This window comes from Hemitrygon akajei, chromosome 2 (genome assembly GCF_048418815.1).
Source record: "Hemitrygon akajei chromosome 2, sHemAka1.3, whole genome shotgun sequence".
Taxonomy (NCBI): Eukaryota; Metazoa; Chordata; class Chondrichthyes; order Myliobatiformes; family Dasyatidae; genus Hemitrygon; species Hemitrygon akajei.
Window position 1 is genome coordinate 172,950,225 of NC_133125.1, and position 17,911 is coordinate 172,968,135.

The window sequence follows — 17,911 nt, forward strand, 5'->3', positions numbered from 1 at the left end:
GCATCCAGAGGGCAGCAAGTACATTCCTATCTTCACCACTGGGTTACCCAGTGTAAGTGGCAAAAACAAGGATGAAGCAATCTTGTTCAGCCAGAAATACAGAGTGGATGGTCCATCATTACTATCATGAAGCCAGACGGATTCACTCCATGTGGTATCAAGAATGGATTGGAGGCTGGATACAACATCCCAAATCAACTACTCATGCCTGTAATCTGATATTCAGTGCAGGGGTTGAAAATGAGATGAAGGCAGAAAGGAGAGGGAGTGGTGGGGGCACGAAACCAATAACAGTTTACTTGTTGCCCAAGTTTCATTGACTGTGGCAAATTATTTAAAAAAAAGAAACAGAAAATAGGTGCAAGCCCTTTGAGCCTTCACCGTCATTCAGTATGATCATGGCTGATCATCCAACTCAGAACCCTGTACCTGCTTTCTCTCCATACCCCCGATCCCTTTAGCCACAAGGGCCATATCTAACTTTATAAAGTTAGATATAAAGCGATTTCCTTTCTCTGACTGCTTCTCCCCTGTCTGCGAGCACACCACACCCAATTCTGAAGGAGCCCCATTCAGCTTCACTCTCATCCTCTTCAGCTTTCGAGATGTTATTCCCAAGCTAACGAGATTCTGCAGAACTTTGTTAGTTTGGGAACTCCACCAGAGTCATCAGGACAGCAAAAATCAGACTAAAGCAAGCAGATTGTACGCTGCAGTGGCATTTTGGCACTGACGAGTAACTCAGATGTCAGTTCTACCTCCCAACTCACTCCCTCGTGTCAGTGGTAGGATTACAAATACAAGAGGGGTATAGCCTTGTTGGCTGCAAACTGACCCCCTCCGTCCATCCTACAAGGCTGGAGCTCGCACAGAGACATCCATGCATGAGCAGCATCAATCTGATATCTGACATTGTCTAATCAGATTTAGAGTCGTGGATTGTCAATAAGAAAGAGTACCTCGCCCACTTCCTAACTTTTGCCCATAAACAAACAAGATGTAGTCTTACACTTTTTTACCCATTAAAAATGGATCAAAACCACTGCTGAAATTAAGGGAGTTCAAGGTCATGTAATCACCAATCGAATCAGTGTCTTGTTACGTTACGTGTGTGGAGAACAGAACACTCTTTGTCTCTTGACTTTCAATGGGATGGATATTAGTTCCACTGCCTCCATGATAGAAAGCACAAGATAGGCTTTCAATTGACTAAAAAGACAAAGGTTTTCAGACGCCCAGTAGTGAATATTTCAGTTACATCTGAGTCAAACCATGCCTTGCTTAGTAAGAGAAAATCTGGAGTCACTTTACCCAGTCAACATGAGGTAATGAATCTGGAAACTGGTACAGGCACAGTGCAACCAGTAGTAAATGCATTTCCACCTCTTCGTATTACTGATCCCAATGCGGAGCTACCCATGTTAGAATCAAAATGTCAATCTCGTGTTAGCCATACAGTTAAATAACAATAAACTTGAAATTGAACTTGAACCACCTGCGAGTGGAAGGATCATTGAAGAGTGCTTATACAACTGCTTTACATATCATGGATAAGATTTCTGTCGTTTCCCCTCTCTGTTGGCAGGATGCAAGGCACCAGATAGCAGTAATATGCAGATGTGGTGTTTCTTCCCATTACCTGGGCCAATCATTTCTCATGCTCAGAAATGGGTCATATTGGGCTCTTGCCATGCACATCTCAAGATATTGTGTGGCATATTGTGTACAGTTTGGTAGCAATTATGTCCAAAGCAGGCAAGGATGTTTTGGTAATCAGCTGGTGTTTCCGCTTTCAAAGCAAGGTAAGAGAAAGTTCAGCTTGTGTTTGTTATAAGGAAAATTAGAATGATTAACTTCTTTGATGAAGAAGCATGGGGGGGTGAGATCAATGTAACTCATAACCTCTTTCTCCTCCTCTGTTGTACTTCCAAATGATGCATGAATGGAGTTTTGAATGGCATTCTACAAGACAGAATTGACTTGTTAGCCAAGTTAAGGCCAATGGGATAGAAGAGAAAGTGACAGCACGATCACAGGCTGCAATAAGGTACGAAGACTGGAGGTGAGTCTATAGAAATACAAGGAAAGCTGAAAATAGTTGGTAGGTCAGTCAGCTCCAGCAAAGAGTCAAATAGACTGAAGGGTTCTGGTCAATGACTCTGCATTTGAATTGGGTTCTGCAGTAGGATCACATCACTTCATGTTGGTCATAAGAAGGTAGAAGGAAATAACACCTTATCTAAGCACAAAACAATGCTGAAGGTAACAGATTTCACACATAGATTTAGTGATGTGGTCACACATACAGGAACCACGTGCTACATTTAGAAAGGAAACGGTGGCCGTAGTGATATGAACAAAGTGATAGAAATTTTTAAGCGGTGCAAGCACAGACATACTTTGGGCAAATGCACAAAAGACCTTGGAGAAAGCTGACATGCTCAAGGGACTTCAAGATCTCTGGTTGCATGTGAGCGGTGTGCTGATGTAGTGGGTGGTAGAGCTGCCTCACAGTCTCATCCATTCAAGTTTGGCCCTGTCCTCTGGTCACTAACTGCTGTATATTACCTCCAGTGTGTGGGTGGCTGGTTAGAGAAGCAACAGCATCCATGAGCCTATGAGAGAAAACAAGGCACAAGAAAAACAGTGTAGGATTGTGACTTATGGGATTTCTCTTAGACCTGGCATGGAATTGATGGGTTAAGTGAAATAATACTGAATATTTACAAGGCTTGTCACTTCCCATCTAGAGTGTGGTGGATGTAGCCACTTAGCAATGATTTTGGAGTGCTTGAGATCATTTGGGAGTTGCTATGGACCACTCTCATTATGTTGCATGGACAAACTGGAGTATCTGCAGTGAATACAGGATTCTGGGAAAAATCCACTGAAGCAGGTGCTCCCAAACTTTTTAATGCCATGGAGCAATGCCATTAAGCAAGGGGTCCAGGACCCCAGGTTGGAAACCATCACCCTAAAGGAAAAAATTAATGTCTCACTAAGTCATATGCTGTTTAAACTCCTACAGTTTGGCAAGGCTTTTGATCTTGTGGACATGAAGGTTCATTCAGCTCCTCTGCCAGTCAGAAAAATCCTTTGTGCCTGCATTATTCCAGGGTTCACCCCAGCATTGCATTAATTGGTTACTACCACATCTAACTGAGCTCCATGAGCAATAATTCTAATATGTACAGATAGTTCCCATGTAAGGTACCCTAACATCACTACATTCTCAGATATGGGAGCAGAATTAGGCCCTACACCAAGTCTAATTCCATTTGATCATGGATGATTTATTTACCTCTTAACACCATCCTCCTATCTTCTCCCAGTAACTTTTGATGCCCTACTAAGCAAGAACCTATCAACTTCCACTTTAAGTATACCCAAATGACTCGGCCTCCACAGCCATCTGTGGCAATGAATTCCACAGGTTCACCACTCTCCAGCTAAAGAAATCGCTCCTCACCTCAGTTCTAAAGGCGCATCCTTCAATTCTGAGGCTGTGCCTTCTGGGCCTAGGCTCTTCCACTACTGGAGACATCCTTTCCATGTCCACTCTTCAATATTCGGTGTCTTTCAGTGAGACACCACACCTTCATTCTTCTAAACTCCAATGAGTAGAGGCCCAGAGCTGTCAAACACACCTCACTCATTAACTCTTTCATTCCCAGGACCACTCTTGTAGCCCTTCTCTGGACCCTCTCTACTGAGCACTCTATAAAACTTCATCAGATGTACTGTGGAAAATATCCTGAACCATTGCATCATGATCTGGAAGGACAATTCAAATTCACAGGAAAGTACAAGGCAGCAGAGTGTTACATTCAGCCCAATACTTCACTTGCTCACCCATCTGCATCATTGTCAGTATCTGCAGGAGGTGCAGCCCCAAGAAGAGGCAATACTTACCGTCAAATATCTCCACAATCTTCTCACAGCTACCAAAAGTCATGACTCATACAGCCAGTTTTTAGAGTACCTCAGCTATTCAGATCTCGAACCAATCTGCATAATTCTAATCACACTTCAGTATCAGTAAATTGATTTATCATCACCACATGTACTGAGGTAAAGTGAGACATTTCACTCTGTCATCCATACAGATCATTTCATCTCATCAGTACATGAAGGTAGTACAAGGGAGAAACATGAAGATAATGCAGAATAAAGTGTTACAGTTACAGACAGAGTGCAGTGCAGACAGACGGTCAAGTGCATCCTTGAGCAAGTGCATTGTGAAGACAGGAGCCCATCCCACCATACAATGGGACCACTCAATTGTCTCATAACAGCAGCATGGCAGCCGCTCTTGAGCCTGGCCATGTGTGCTTTCAGACCTTTGTGTTTTCTGCCCGATAGGAAGGGAGAGAAGGGAGAATGTCCTGGGTGAGGAAGTCCTTGATTATGTAATACTGGGAGCAGCACAATAAACACAATGAACACTTTGCTCTAGCAATGGAATTTTTTTGCTGTAATTATCTTATTGTCTAATTTTGTATAATTGATTTGATATTTACTTTCATTTGTGAATGTTGTCTCTCTGATGCTGCGGACCTGCGATGCAGCTGCAGGTTTTTCATTGCACCTTTGCAGACATGTTCCTTTTACCAGTAAACTCAGCTTTGTTCCCACAGCTGATTTCTGCATTAACTTTCTGTACCCTTTATGCTTTCACCTCTTTAACTTCAAGTCAATAACCTACATGCTGGATAAAGTTGAGCCTTCCATCCAAAAGAATGTTTTGTTACATTAGTTGTGAGGAGAATAGAACATTCTTTGTTTCTTGACTTTCAGTGGGATGGATATTAGTTCCACTGCTTCCAAGATCAAAGACATAAGAGAGGCTTTCAACTGATGAAAAAGAATGCAAATATACAAAAACATTCTGGTGTTTTAATGGATGTGGACAATACTGCATCTGTGTGGTGTCCATTACATCTGAGTCAAACTACGCCTTGCTTAGCAAGTGAAAATTCACACAGTTGCTTTAGCCTGTTATTACCAGGCAATGAAGTTACACAAGCTGGGAACTGATACATTTGCTGTGCTGTGTGAAAAGGGAGAAGCAACTAAGGGGCTTCAGATATCAGGAGCACAATGTACTAATGCGGTGAACTATGTATACCTGTCTGGATATGCCCCTCTGCTGACTGCTCCTGTGGCTTCCCACAGACCCCTGTATAAAGGCGATTGGAAGCACTGCTCCTCCCTCAGTCTCCAGGATGTTGTGTGCTGGTCTCTTGTAGCTAATAAAAGCCTATTGTTCGCCTCCCATCTCCGAGAGCTATTGGTGGTGCATCAACTAGTAGCAAACGCAACTCCCCCTCTACATATCACTGATCCGATCACAGAGCAACCACGTGAGAATCAACATGTTAGTCTTCTGGGACACATTTCATTATTTCTTAATTTATTTGTGGTAACATTTTTTTATGTGCTGTGTTTGAGTTGTATTTACCCTGTTTTGTACCCTGGTCTGGATCAGTTTTGTTTCATTTCATTGTATGCACGTATACTGTTGAACAGCAATAAATTTGAACTTGAACTGAGACTGCAAGACATGGGAGCAGAATTCAGCGAGTCTGCTCCGCCATTCCATCATGGCTGATCCCGGATCCCACTCAACCACATACACCTGCTTTCACACAATATCCTTTGATGTCCTGACTGATCAACTTCCACCTTAAATATACCAACAGACTTGGCCTCCACCACGGTCTGTGGCAGAGCATTCCACAGATTCACCACTCATAAAAAAATTCCTTCTTACATCTGTTCTAAATGATTGTGCCCTCAATTTTGAGGCTGTGTCCTCTAGTTCTGGATACCCCCACCATAGGAAACATCCTCTCCACATCCACCCTAACTAGTCATTTCAACATGTGGTAGGTTTCAATGAGACACATGAGACCCCCACACATTCTTCTAAATTCCAGTGAGTACAGGCCCAAACTGCCAAATGCTCCTCACACATTAACCCCTTTATTCCCAGAATCATCCTCATGAACCTCCTCTGGACTCTCTCCAAAGACAACACATCCTTTCTGAAATATGGGGCCCAAAACTGTTGACAATACTCCAAGTGTGGCCCGACTAGTGTCTTATAAAGGCTCAGCATTATCCCCTTGATTTTATCTTATATTCTCCTTGAAATAAATTGCAGCATTGGATTTGCCTTCTTTACCACCGTCTCAACCTGTAAATTCACCTTCTGAGAGTCTTGCACGAGGATTCCTAAGTCCCTCTGCACCTTTTATGTTTGAATCTTCTCCCCATTTAGATAATAGTCCACACTATTGTTCCTTTTACCAAAATGCATAATCATACATTTCCCAACACTGTATGAGGGGTGATTGATAAGTTTCTGGCCTAGGGTAGAAGGAGATGAGTTATACAGCTCTTGTTACAGACAAATGCAGGTCAACTTTTTGAGTGATTATGCAGAAAGTTTGAAGTTAATAATTCATCTCCTTCTACCTTAGGCCACGAACTCATCAATCACCCCTCGTATTCCATCTGCCACTTTTATGCCCATTTTCCCAATTTGTCTAAGTCCTAGAATCAACAAATACCATCTGCAAGTGGATGAATAAGTGAAGAGCATTTATAGAACCGCATTATGTATTATCAATTAGATTAGTTTCATTCACCCTCTCTGTCAGGTGGACAAAAGGTAGATACCAGATAACAGTAATGTGCAGATGTGCTGTTTTTCCCTATTCTCCGGGCCAGTCCTTTCTCCTGGTCAGAAATGGGTTGTACTGGGCACTTGGCATGCACACATCAGATACTGTTGGCCTGTATTTTGACTACACTGGGGTAGCAATCACATCCAAAGTGCTCAGGATGCTATAGTAATCAGCTAGTTTCCCCTACCCTCCTCCCCTTCACAGCACGCTGAAAGTAAGGTACTCCCCCTTCTCCTATCACAGCCCAACACACTCGATCCCTCGAACAGAAGGTGACACTTTATTGTGCACTACATCCTGAAACCACACAGATACTGCCAGAGCTGCCCGTAACTACAACTGCCTGCTTACCAGCTGCTCTTTTTATAATTTCAGTTAATATTTACCATATACAAACCTCTGTTTATATATCCATTGTTTACTGATAACAGTAAAAGATTAACTGTTAAATAAGGAAAAGATATGAAAGTTATGTTTTAGAACATAGAATATTGAAATTTACAGCACATTACAGGCCTTTTGGCCCACAATGCTGTGCTAACCATGTAACCTACTCCAGAGGCTGCTTAGAATATTCCTAGTGCATAGCCCTCTATGTTTCTAAGCTCCATGTACCTATCTAAGAGGCTCTTAAAAGACCCTATTGTGCTTCCACCATTCTGCCGGCAGTGCATTCCACACACCCACCACTCTCCATGAAAAACTTACCCCTGACATCCCCTCAGTACGTATTTCAAAGCACCTTAAAACTATGCCCCCTTGTGTTAACCATTTCAGCCCTGGGAAAAAGCCTCTTGCTATATACACAATCAATGCCCCTCATCATCTTATACACCTCTTTTGGAGAAAAGGCCAAGTACACTCAACCTATTCTCATAAGGTACACCCTCCAATCCATGCAACATTCATGGTGAACTGCATTTAATTGGACTTTTGGTTAAATGGCCGACCATTAAAGAACAAAAGCTAATTGAGAAAATAGCTGAGATTCCCTTCCTTTGTTTGGAACACTATGCTGCTTAACTGGGGCAGGAGACTGTTTCCATTCAGTTTCTCACTATCATTTGCTTTTGTATGTTGTTAGACACTGCACCCTGCTAAATAGCAGCAGTTCTGTGTCTTTTTGTCACTGAAAGCTGTTGAGAAATAAACCATAAGACAATCAGACCTGTTTTGCTCATTGCGTTTTCAAGCATTCAGGTTAGAGAGGCCAGAAAGGGCCAGGAATTAAAACAAATTGATTTCTAGTCCCTACTACAACCAAGGCCACACAGCTCCCCCACCATCTATTGCATGACCAAACAAGGGAAATAGACCTGCAGCATCTTACATTATCAACGTCCAACAGGATCTTGTGATCACAAGAGAAACATCCAAGGCAATCACCCATGGCTACACTGCATGCTGCCTTCCTGTACCAATTCCAATGCTTTCCAGGAACAGGCAGCAACACAGCCTGCACCTAGTCCAGCACCCTTACCAATGAGCAGCTTGCTGATGGGGTAGACCTGCAGGACCCAAAGTTCTTGAAGTCCAGCATTGTCTTGCGATCTTAAAAAGGACATTTAATGACGGAAAAAGCACCTTTGTAATACACACAAATTGCTGAAGGAACTTAGCAGGCCAGGCAGCATCGAAGGAAAAGAGTAAACAGTGGGCCAAGACCCTTCATCAGGACTGGGGGAAAAAAATGAGAAGTTAGAGTAAGAAGGGTGAGGGGAAGAGAGGAAGAATTACAAGGTAGTAGCTAATGGGTGAAACCGAGAGAGGGACAGCAAGTGAAATAAAGAGCTGGGAAGTTGATTGGTGAATGAGATAAAGGCTGGGGAAGGGGGAATCTGATAGGAGAGGACAGATGGCCATGGGATAAAGGGAAGGAGGAGGTGCACCAGAGGGAGGTGATGGGCAGGTAAGGAGATAAGGTGATAGAGAGAAACACATTGGGTCTCACTGATATACAAGAGGCCACACCAGGAGCGCTGGATACAATAGATGACCCCAACAGACTCAGAGGTGAAGTGTCACCTCACCTGGAAGAACTGTTTGGGGCTGTGAGAAGGAGGAGGAGTAGGGCAGGTGTAGCACTTCTTCTGCTTGCAAGGATAAGTGCCAGGAGGGAGATCAGCGGGGAGGGACGAATGGACAAGGGAGTCACGTAGGGGGCAATCCCTGTGGAAAGTGAAAAGTAGGGGGAAGGGAAAGATGTGCCTGGTGGTGAGATCCCATTGGAGATGGCAGGTTAGAGAGAATAATGTGCTACTTTCAGGGGTACAAAGAATTATGTGTTGGACGCAGAGGTACAATGAATTATGTGCGGGACTTGGTGTCGGTTGGGAGACAACTTCGCCGACCATCAATTCCACCAGAAAATGTGGGATCTTCTGGTGCCGCTCATTTCAATTCTATTTTCCATTCCCATTCTGATATGTCAGTCTGTGGCCTTCTCTACTGCTGGGATGAGGTCACTCTCAGTTTCAGGAGCAATACCTTATATTCTGTTCCGGTAGCCTCCAAACTGATGGCATGAACAACAATTTCTCCAGCTACCAGTAATTGCCCTCTGCCCCACTTCTCCTTCACTGTTCCCCATTCTCAATTCCTTTTCTCATATTATCTCATTATCTGCCCATTACCTCCCTCTGGTGCTCCTCCCCCTTCCCTTTCTTCCGTGGCCTTCTGTTCCCTCCTATCGGACTTCCCCTTCTCCAGCCCTGTATTTTTTTCACCAATCAACTTCCCAGCTCTTTACTTCAACCCTCCCCCTCTCCCAGTTTCACCTAGCACCTACTACTCTGTACTTCTCCCTCTCCTCCCTGCACTCTTCCTACTCTGACTTCTAATCTCCTTTTTCCAGTCCTGATGAAGGGTCTCAGCACAAAATGTCGACTGTTTACTCTTTTCCATAGATGCTGCCTGGCCTGCTGAGTTTCTTCAGCATTTTGAGTGTGTCACTTTGATTTCCAGCATCTGCAGATTTTCCCCTGTTTCTGAAAAAGTACCTTTGGTTGCCACCATCCCCTCCCGAACATGCCGCTGTCTGACTGGAAGTATTCATAGTGTTCTGCTTTGCTCTGTTATTAATTTTAGTACATAACTTCAGTGGTAAATTTCTTTCTTTATAGCTTTTTGATTATTTCCATGAAACTTCAGCTAATTGGGGTATCCATTTAATTGGTCTGAAATGTACCGGTCCAGATGTTTCCCAATTATTGGAATCCACAGTTCTAAGAAATGATTTTGATGTTTGTGTCTCTGTGTCGCTGATTAAGTAAAGCTGAGAACAGATGTGATCATGACAACCGAAGTATGTAGGTGGGTAGTATTTGGATAAGATCCACTTCCTGCAGTACAGCCATCCAACCCTTTCCTCTCTGCTATCAATTAATGCCAATGTGTAGCTAACACAACTTCTGCTCACTTGCACACACTTGCACTGCAGGTCCTTGACAGAGGATCAAAGGAGATGGGAGGGCAAAATGACAAAAGTTCACTGATAATGACTCTGGATGCCACATGAAGGAAAAGTCATCTAGTAGGAACAGACCCTTCAGCCCATCAGATCTGTCCCAAACATTTGCACTAAAGCAACACCAACCCCATTTTAGTTCAGCCACTCAATCACACAAGGTGGGGGGTGATTCATAGTCACCGGTTAATCCAGCAACACACGCCTCTGGAATGGGGTAGGAAGCCTATGTCACAGGAGGGTTTCCACACTGACGGCACCGGCAGTCGTGATTGAGGCTGATTAAAGATACCGTTGTGCACCGACTAAAGCAACAAAGGAGATTGAAACATCAAGGCGAATGTGGAAGGCAAGTGCCAGAGAGGGGAGAACCTGATGCTGTGCTTGGAGAATGTTACCCAGGTTTTCTGTGTTTTCAATGTGGACTTGGACTGTAGACTTTTTCTGTCTCATAATTTTTTACCTGAACTTTCCCATTTTTTTGTGTGGGGAAAGGGGATTTGGGGTTCGATGTGCCTGTTCCATTTTGTTTGTTTTCTTTGTGCGGGGAGGTGGGATTTGGGGGTTGACGATCGTGCTGCCTTTCTTTTCCTTCTTAGTTTCATGGAGAAGAAGAATTTCAGAGTTGTACTCTTTGATAAAAAATGAACCTTTGAACTTTTGAGCTTTTTTTCTGAACCTGGCTCATGGGAGCTGTGAGGTGACAGCACTACCAGCTGTGCCACTGAGTGAGGAGCTCCTCCAACAGTTCATGTCTGTGTTAATGCTCTAGTCGTGCCGGGGTCATTCTTGTGGTATTAACTGTTGACTGCTCTGCTTTGGAGTGTGTCAGTCAGGTTTATTGTAATGTGCACAAGTACAGTGAGGTAGAGGTATAATGAAAACACTGCATGCAGAAAAACAGAGGTTCATCTTCAAATTATTCTCTGGAGCTTCTCAACAAAGAGCTCCCACATTGGATTTCCAAGTTACAAGTAAATACTCTAACCAAAATCAAGTTATAAAGTATGAACCAATAAGCAAACACAAAATTATGAGAGTTATAGATAGGGTAAACGCAAGGAGGCATTTTCCACGTGTTGGTGAGACTAGAACTAGAAGCCTTAGGTTAAGGATGAAAGGTGAAATATTTAAGAGGGACATGAGGAGGAGGACCTTCTTCACAGAGGCTGGTAAGATTGTGGAAAGAGCTGCTTAGGGACAAGATTCATTCAGGTTCAATTTCAACATTGAAGAGAAATTTGCATGTGGATGGGAGGGGTATGCTGTGCTGTGGATCAGGTTAAGGTCAATTAATACTTGGCATGGACTAGATGGGCCTAAGGGCCTGTTTGTGTGCTTTCCTGTTCTATGTCTCATCGCTCTGTATTTGAATTGTTATCTTTACTCATTACATCACCACTGCTTATTTCCATCTCATTTCCATGTTAATCATAGCAACAGGATAGGCATTGTGTTCTTCCTGGTAAACCCGCCACCCCCCCCCCCCCCCCCCCATGGTAAGTAAGGCTACATCCACACCACGGCGTTTTCATTCCCCAAACCAGAGCTTTTCAGAAATGCTCTCCAGGGTGGGTATTTTTGAAAACACTGCTCGGGCAGATCAGTGTGGATGGGGTAACCGGAGAAATCTGAAAACGCTATCAGACGGCAGCGCGCTATTTCATTGTTTTCTTAAACACAACCTAACAATTTCAGAACAGACAGCAACGAGACTGAAGCCAGAAGAGTTCGAAATGTACTCACCAAATACTTTGACTCATAATTTACTGAATAAATAAGTATACTTTGCCCTGTTTTCTGTCCTTGCTCATATGAAGGTGGTTTACCTATTTATGCAAGTACTTCCCTGACAATAGATGTGTAACAGCCTAATGTAACATTATATGGAGATACAAGATAACGCTGATGCAGACATGTTTTATACATTTAACAAGGTGCTTTATTAATGCAACAGAGTTAGTCAGTTTTTCAATGTTCGTCGTCAGCCGGGTCAATCTGTCCGTGAACTGCCTGTCGGTTGCCGCCGTACGCTCCAGTATTTGTTTTTTTTTAGTTTTAAGTTCTCCTGCGCGAGAGCCAACAGCTGTCCTTTTTTGAGTTTTTCTAGTCTGTAACTAAACAAACGCGCACTTTTACGGCGAGATTTGACACCAAACATGTCGCTTGTTTTCGGTAGATGAGTCCTGCGCATGCGCAGCAGGAGGAGATTCGCCGAAATTTCCGTCTCAGTGTGGATAGAGATCTTTTCAAAAACGCATAGTGTGGACGTCTATCGTTTTAACGCAAAACCGGCGTTTTCAAAATTATCCGGTCTAGTGTGGATGTAGCCTAAATTTGCCATTGTATCAAGTGTGAGCTGTTGCTGTTCCTAGATATCAGTATAAGATTACCCTGGGTTTTCCCATTATAACATGCAGTAAAAGGGGATGTTATATGTTACTTGAGGAAACCTTCCCCATTTGTTTGGCTTGTAGGGAGTGAACACTCTCCAGACAACATGCTGGTCCCCAGACAAGAGATGCAGGTGTATTAGACATGGGCAATTTCCAAACACCTGCTGCAGCTAGGTAACCGTTAATAACATGAAATAAATCTTCCGATCTGCAACCTGCAATTCTGAAAGGATGTCTTAAATCTGAGTGCACTAGCACCGATGGTTAAGCACATAAATACATTGACATCTACCCTGAAGCTCCAGAGTCCAGTTGCATTACAAGTTGTAAATGAATAATGTAAAAGTTAAATTTATTTCTATGAGAATGAGCTCTTTACAGCAGCAGCACAGTACATTACAAACATGGCATATATTAATTACTGTTCACAAACATAAATTGACATAAATTATACGTAAATTATTTGACACAATAAAAATAAAAAAAATGATGTTAGTGCAAATTGAGACACAGATTTAGGGACTTACAGGCCTATCAAGAATAGGGATGGGTATTGGAGGGTGGTAAATGTTTTTCCTTTGTTTAAGAAAGGTAATAAGGATAATTTTTAGGAATTATAGACTGGTGATCTTATATCAGTGTTGGACAAACTGTTGGAGAGGATTCTTAGAGACAGAATTTATTAGCATTTGGAAGAGCATGGTTTGATCATGATTAGTCAGCATGGATTTGTAAAGGGCAGGCAATTCTTCAAGGAAGGGACAGAACACTTTGATAAAAGTAGCAGAATGGATGTCATGTATATGGATTTTGGTAAAGCATTTGACAAAGCTCATTCAGGAACTCTGAAGATTCAAGGATCCAAGGAACATTGGCTATGTGGAGTCAGAAATGACTTGCCCACAGAAGGAAGCGGGTGGCAGTAGATGGAAAATACCCAGTGAAACAGCAAAGGTCAATGACAAGTAGTGATGCACAGGGGTCTGTTCTGGGACTCGTAGCACAGTGATTTTTATGACATAGATGAGGGAGTGGAAGGGTGATTAGTAAGCTTGCACATGACATAAAATAGACTGGTGTTGTAGATAAAAGGTTGCTGTAGGTTTCAACAGGACATTGGTAGGAAGCGAAGAATTGGCTGAGCAGATACAGTTTAAACTAGGACATTGATAAGATGCAGAAACTTGGGCTAAGAAATGGCCAATAGAGTGCAATCTGGAAAAGTGCTAAGTGATAACACTTTAGAAAGCGCATATTTTTTCTAATATAAATCCCACCTGTGATAGATGCAACACTGAGGTGGCTACCTTAACTCATATGTTTTGGTCCTGTATAAAGTTAAATAACTTTTGGAGAGATGTTTTCAGAATGTTATCAGAAGTCATAGGGTTGGACCTACAACCTAATTCATTTACGGCAATCCTTGGGATTACTCCAAAGGAAGTGGGAAATGTTCCTGCTTCTGCTCAACGCATGATAGCTTTTTCAACTTTATTGGCTAGGAGAGCTATTTTGTTGTATTGGAAGGATCCCAATTCACCTACTGTTTTTTTTTCTGGCTCCCCTCTATCATGTCGTGTTTAAGTTTGGAGAAAATTAGAAGTTGGATGTTTGGTACATCTTTTAAATTTGAGCAAACCTGGTGACCTTGCATTCAATATTTTCATATGATCTAATTTTTTTTTGGACTTTTTTAGGTAATCTTTTTTTCCTCTCTGTGAAGTTTTAGATCTGACCAGAAGGATTTTTCCTTTTTTTAAAATTATATCCTCAAAATGGACTGCCCAGTCCCCTGTATTTTTGTTTTGTTTTAAGTTAGTTTAGTGGATTTTTTTTTCTTTCTCAATAACAGAAATATTGAGTCTTTTTTTTTCTATGATAAGAGGAGCTGTGGTTCTTTTTCTATTAGCTCAGTATTATACTATACACGATTTTGACAGTGTATATTCTTTTCTTTGTACTTTGATTGAAATATGTATTTGAGATAATTTCCCCACTGACTTGTATCTACCCTTATTTTTTTAAATTAATAAAAAAGATTGAAAATGAAGAAAGTGGAATTTGAAGTCAGAATACAGAGTTAATGGCAGGATTCTTATCAGGTCCAGAATCAGGTTCAGTATCACTGGCATATGCCATGAAATTTGTTCACTTAGGGGTGGGTACAATGCAATACATGATAGTATACCAAAAAATAAATCAATTACAGTGAACATATATGTCTAGCCTCCTAAATCTCTCCTTCCGCACAAAAAAAATCAAACAAAATGGGTCAGGTACATTGACCTTCAAATCCCACCCCCCCCTTAAAAATCCCGAGAAGATCAGGTGAAAAAAACACATAGTATAAAATCTATAAGACTAAAAATTCGAGTCTATATTTAGTCCAAAGTTCAAATCCAAAAACACAGGAAAAACCTGGAGGTAGTCTCCGCGCCCAGATGCAGCAGCAGGCCTTTCAATTACCGGTCCAGAGCAGCTGATCAAAAGACAAGCAGCCGGTGCTCACAGAAATAATAAAAAAAAATGTGAAGTTGTGTTTTTGGGTTCAATGGCTATTTCAGAATCAGATGGCAGAGGGAAAGAAGGTATTCCTGAATCACTGAGTGTGCATCTTCAGGCATCTGAACCACCTTCCTGTCAGTAACAATGAGAAGAGGGCACATCCTGGGTAATGGGGGACCTCGATAATGGACGCTACCTTTCAGAGGCACCGCTGCTTGAAAATGTCTTAGATACTACAGAGGCTTGTGCCCAAGATGGAGTTGACTCGTTTTTACAACTCTCTGTAACTTCTTTTGATGCTATGCAGTAGTCACCAACACCCCAATCCATACCAGACAATGACGCAGCCTGTCAGAATGGTTCATCTGCAGATATTTTCAGGTCTTTTAGGTGATAAACCAAATCTCCTGACACTCCTAATGAAATATAGCTGCCGTCTTGCCTTCTTTTTAGCAGAATGTTGGTACCAGGTTAGTTCCTCAGAGATCTTGACACCCAGGTACTTGAAATTACTCACTTTCTCCACTTCTGATCCCCCTATGAGGATTGGTTCATGTTCCCCAGTAAGGTGCAATAGAGAGATCTTGGAGTCCATGTCCAAAGATCATTCAAATATTCTGCACAATTTGATAGGATGGTGATAAAGGCATTTGGTGTATTGGCCTTCATTATTTGGGCAAGTAGAGTTGCAGGAAAATGGGAACCAGAGTGCCAGAACACTTGGCAGAGAGGTTGTGGAGGCAAATGTTGATAAGACCTCAGGCAAATTTAGGAATCAAATGTTTGAGCATGGTGCGACTATGTCCGGATCAGCATATATTTTAAGTACTGTCATAGGAAAGGCAGGTAATAGTACTGAAGATGAGGTAACTAGTTTACAAACAGAGGGAATGTGTGCTGAGGTGAGGCTGTTGATCGGGCAAAATTACAGACAACAGGATGAGTTGCAACATAAAGGGCAGACACAAAATCGAAAACCTCAGACAAAGTTAGGAATCAAAAAAGGTGGAGCATGGTGCCACAAAAATGAAAAGGGTGAACACGGAACTGAAGATATTTTATCTGAATGCACACAGTATCCAGTATAAAAATGAAAAGGGTGAACACGGAACTGAAGATATTGTATCTGAATGCACAGAGTATCCAGTATAAAGTAGCTGAATTTGCAGCACATGTGCAGATTGACAAGTATGATGTTGTAGGCATCATGGAATCCTGGCTGAAGGATTATAGCTGGGTGTTTAATGTCCAAGGATACACATTGTATCAAAAGAATAGTCAAGAAGGCAGAGGGGGTGTTGCTCTGTTGGTAAAAAAAAAGTTATCTCAAATATTAGAACGAGGTGACATAGGGTCGGAAGTGTTGAATCATTGTGGATAAATCTAAGGAACTAAGAGGGTAAAAAGACCCTGTTGAAAGTTGCATAAAGACCCCCAAACAGTAATAACCAAAGAGAGGGCATTTAATAGACCAAGATTAGTGGGAATTTAGAGGATTGGGAAGCTTTTAAATACCAACAGAAGGCAACTAAAAAACAGTCATTGAGAAGGTAAAGATGAAATATGAAAGTAAGCAGAAAGTAATATTAAAGAGGAGACCAAAAGATTCCTCAGATACATAACGTGTAACAGAGAGGCAAGAGTAGAAATTGGACTGCTGAAAAACAATGCGGGAGAGGTAGTAATGGGGGACAATGAAATAGCAGGCAAACAATAAATATTTTGCTTCAGTCTTCACTGTAGAAGACCCTAGCAGTGTAGTGGAAGTTCCAGGTGCCGGGGGGCATGAATGTGTAAAGCTACCACAACCAGAGAGAAGTTTCTTGAGATTTGTGTGTGTTTTTACACATTTCGATCATAAAACGGTTAAGGTTTTCTCGCTCAATCGCGTGAGATCCCAGTCTCACTGTCCCAGTTAGGCACCGAGGGTGCTTACGGAAAGTCTCCCACCACCCCCGATCTGCAACAGCAAACGTGGCTCACGGAAAGGAATAAAGAAACTATTCTTCACAAGATAGAGACTGGTTTAAAAGAACTGGACAGAAAAAGGCTGCGCGAAGTAATCGAGATTAAATTCGAAACCAAAGCAAAGCCAGAATCAAAAGCACTTATTTCAGCTTCCTGCGTTGATGTCAGCGTGTAGCCCCTCCACCACCTCCTCTCCCCCTCCCCCACCCCTTCACTAGTTTAAGGCGTGAACCCACCTCTCGAATTGCTCAACAGCAGGCAAATAATCGCGATGCCGGAGATGATCCACGAACTTCTGTTCAACATGTCTTCTGTGAAACTAAGACTGACATTTAAATGTCGTACTGTTAACCCGCTTTGGTGGGACGTATGAACATCGAGAGGCGGGGAAACGGAAGACAGATACGACGAAGCTGGCTCTTCGCACAACACGCTGGAGGAGCTCAGCAAGTCGGGCAGCATCAGTGGAAACGAATAGGATTGTTTATGAAGCCAGCTCTTCACTGCAGGATCCCATCAGTCGTCGCCCTTTGTACCTGTACCTCTGCAACTTAATTTTCCTCCCTTTCCTCACGGCAAGTTAACCTACCGCGGTACTGACTATAGACAATGCAATACAATGTAGTAGTCTAGTTTCAACCCTCCAGGTTGGAACAGACACTGTCTGCTCTTTATTTGCATTTCAATTGTATCAACTTCTGCAGCTCACTCCTTATCCGCTCCACCTTGCCGAGTGGAATCAGAATCAGCTTTAATATCACTGGAATATGTCATAGAATTTGTTGTTTTGTGGCAGCAATACATAATCACTTAAAATGATAAATTACAATAAAAAATCTATAGGCAAATAAATAAGTAGTGCAAAAGAGAGTAAAAAAGAAACT

General features: G+C 42.3%; 1 protein-coding gene across 5 annotated transcripts in view; it reads right to left on the minus strand.

Annotated features, from left to right (window-relative positions):
* LOC140718603 (SLAM family member 9-like) overlaps positions 1–17,593 on the minus strand; it is a 104,232-nt gene extending 86,639 nt beyond the window's left edge. For all 5 annotated transcript variants that reach the window (XM_073032606.1, XM_073032596.1, XM_073032579.1 and 2 more), the window contains exon 1: positions 17,264–17,593. In XM_073032606.1, coding sequence (XP_072888707.1) covers positions 17,264–17,489 — 226 coding nt within the window. In that variant the 5' untranslated portion in view covers positions 17,490–17,593. The remainder of the gene's footprint in view (positions 1–17,263) is intronic.
* Positions 17,594–17,911: the final 318 nt, after the last annotated feature.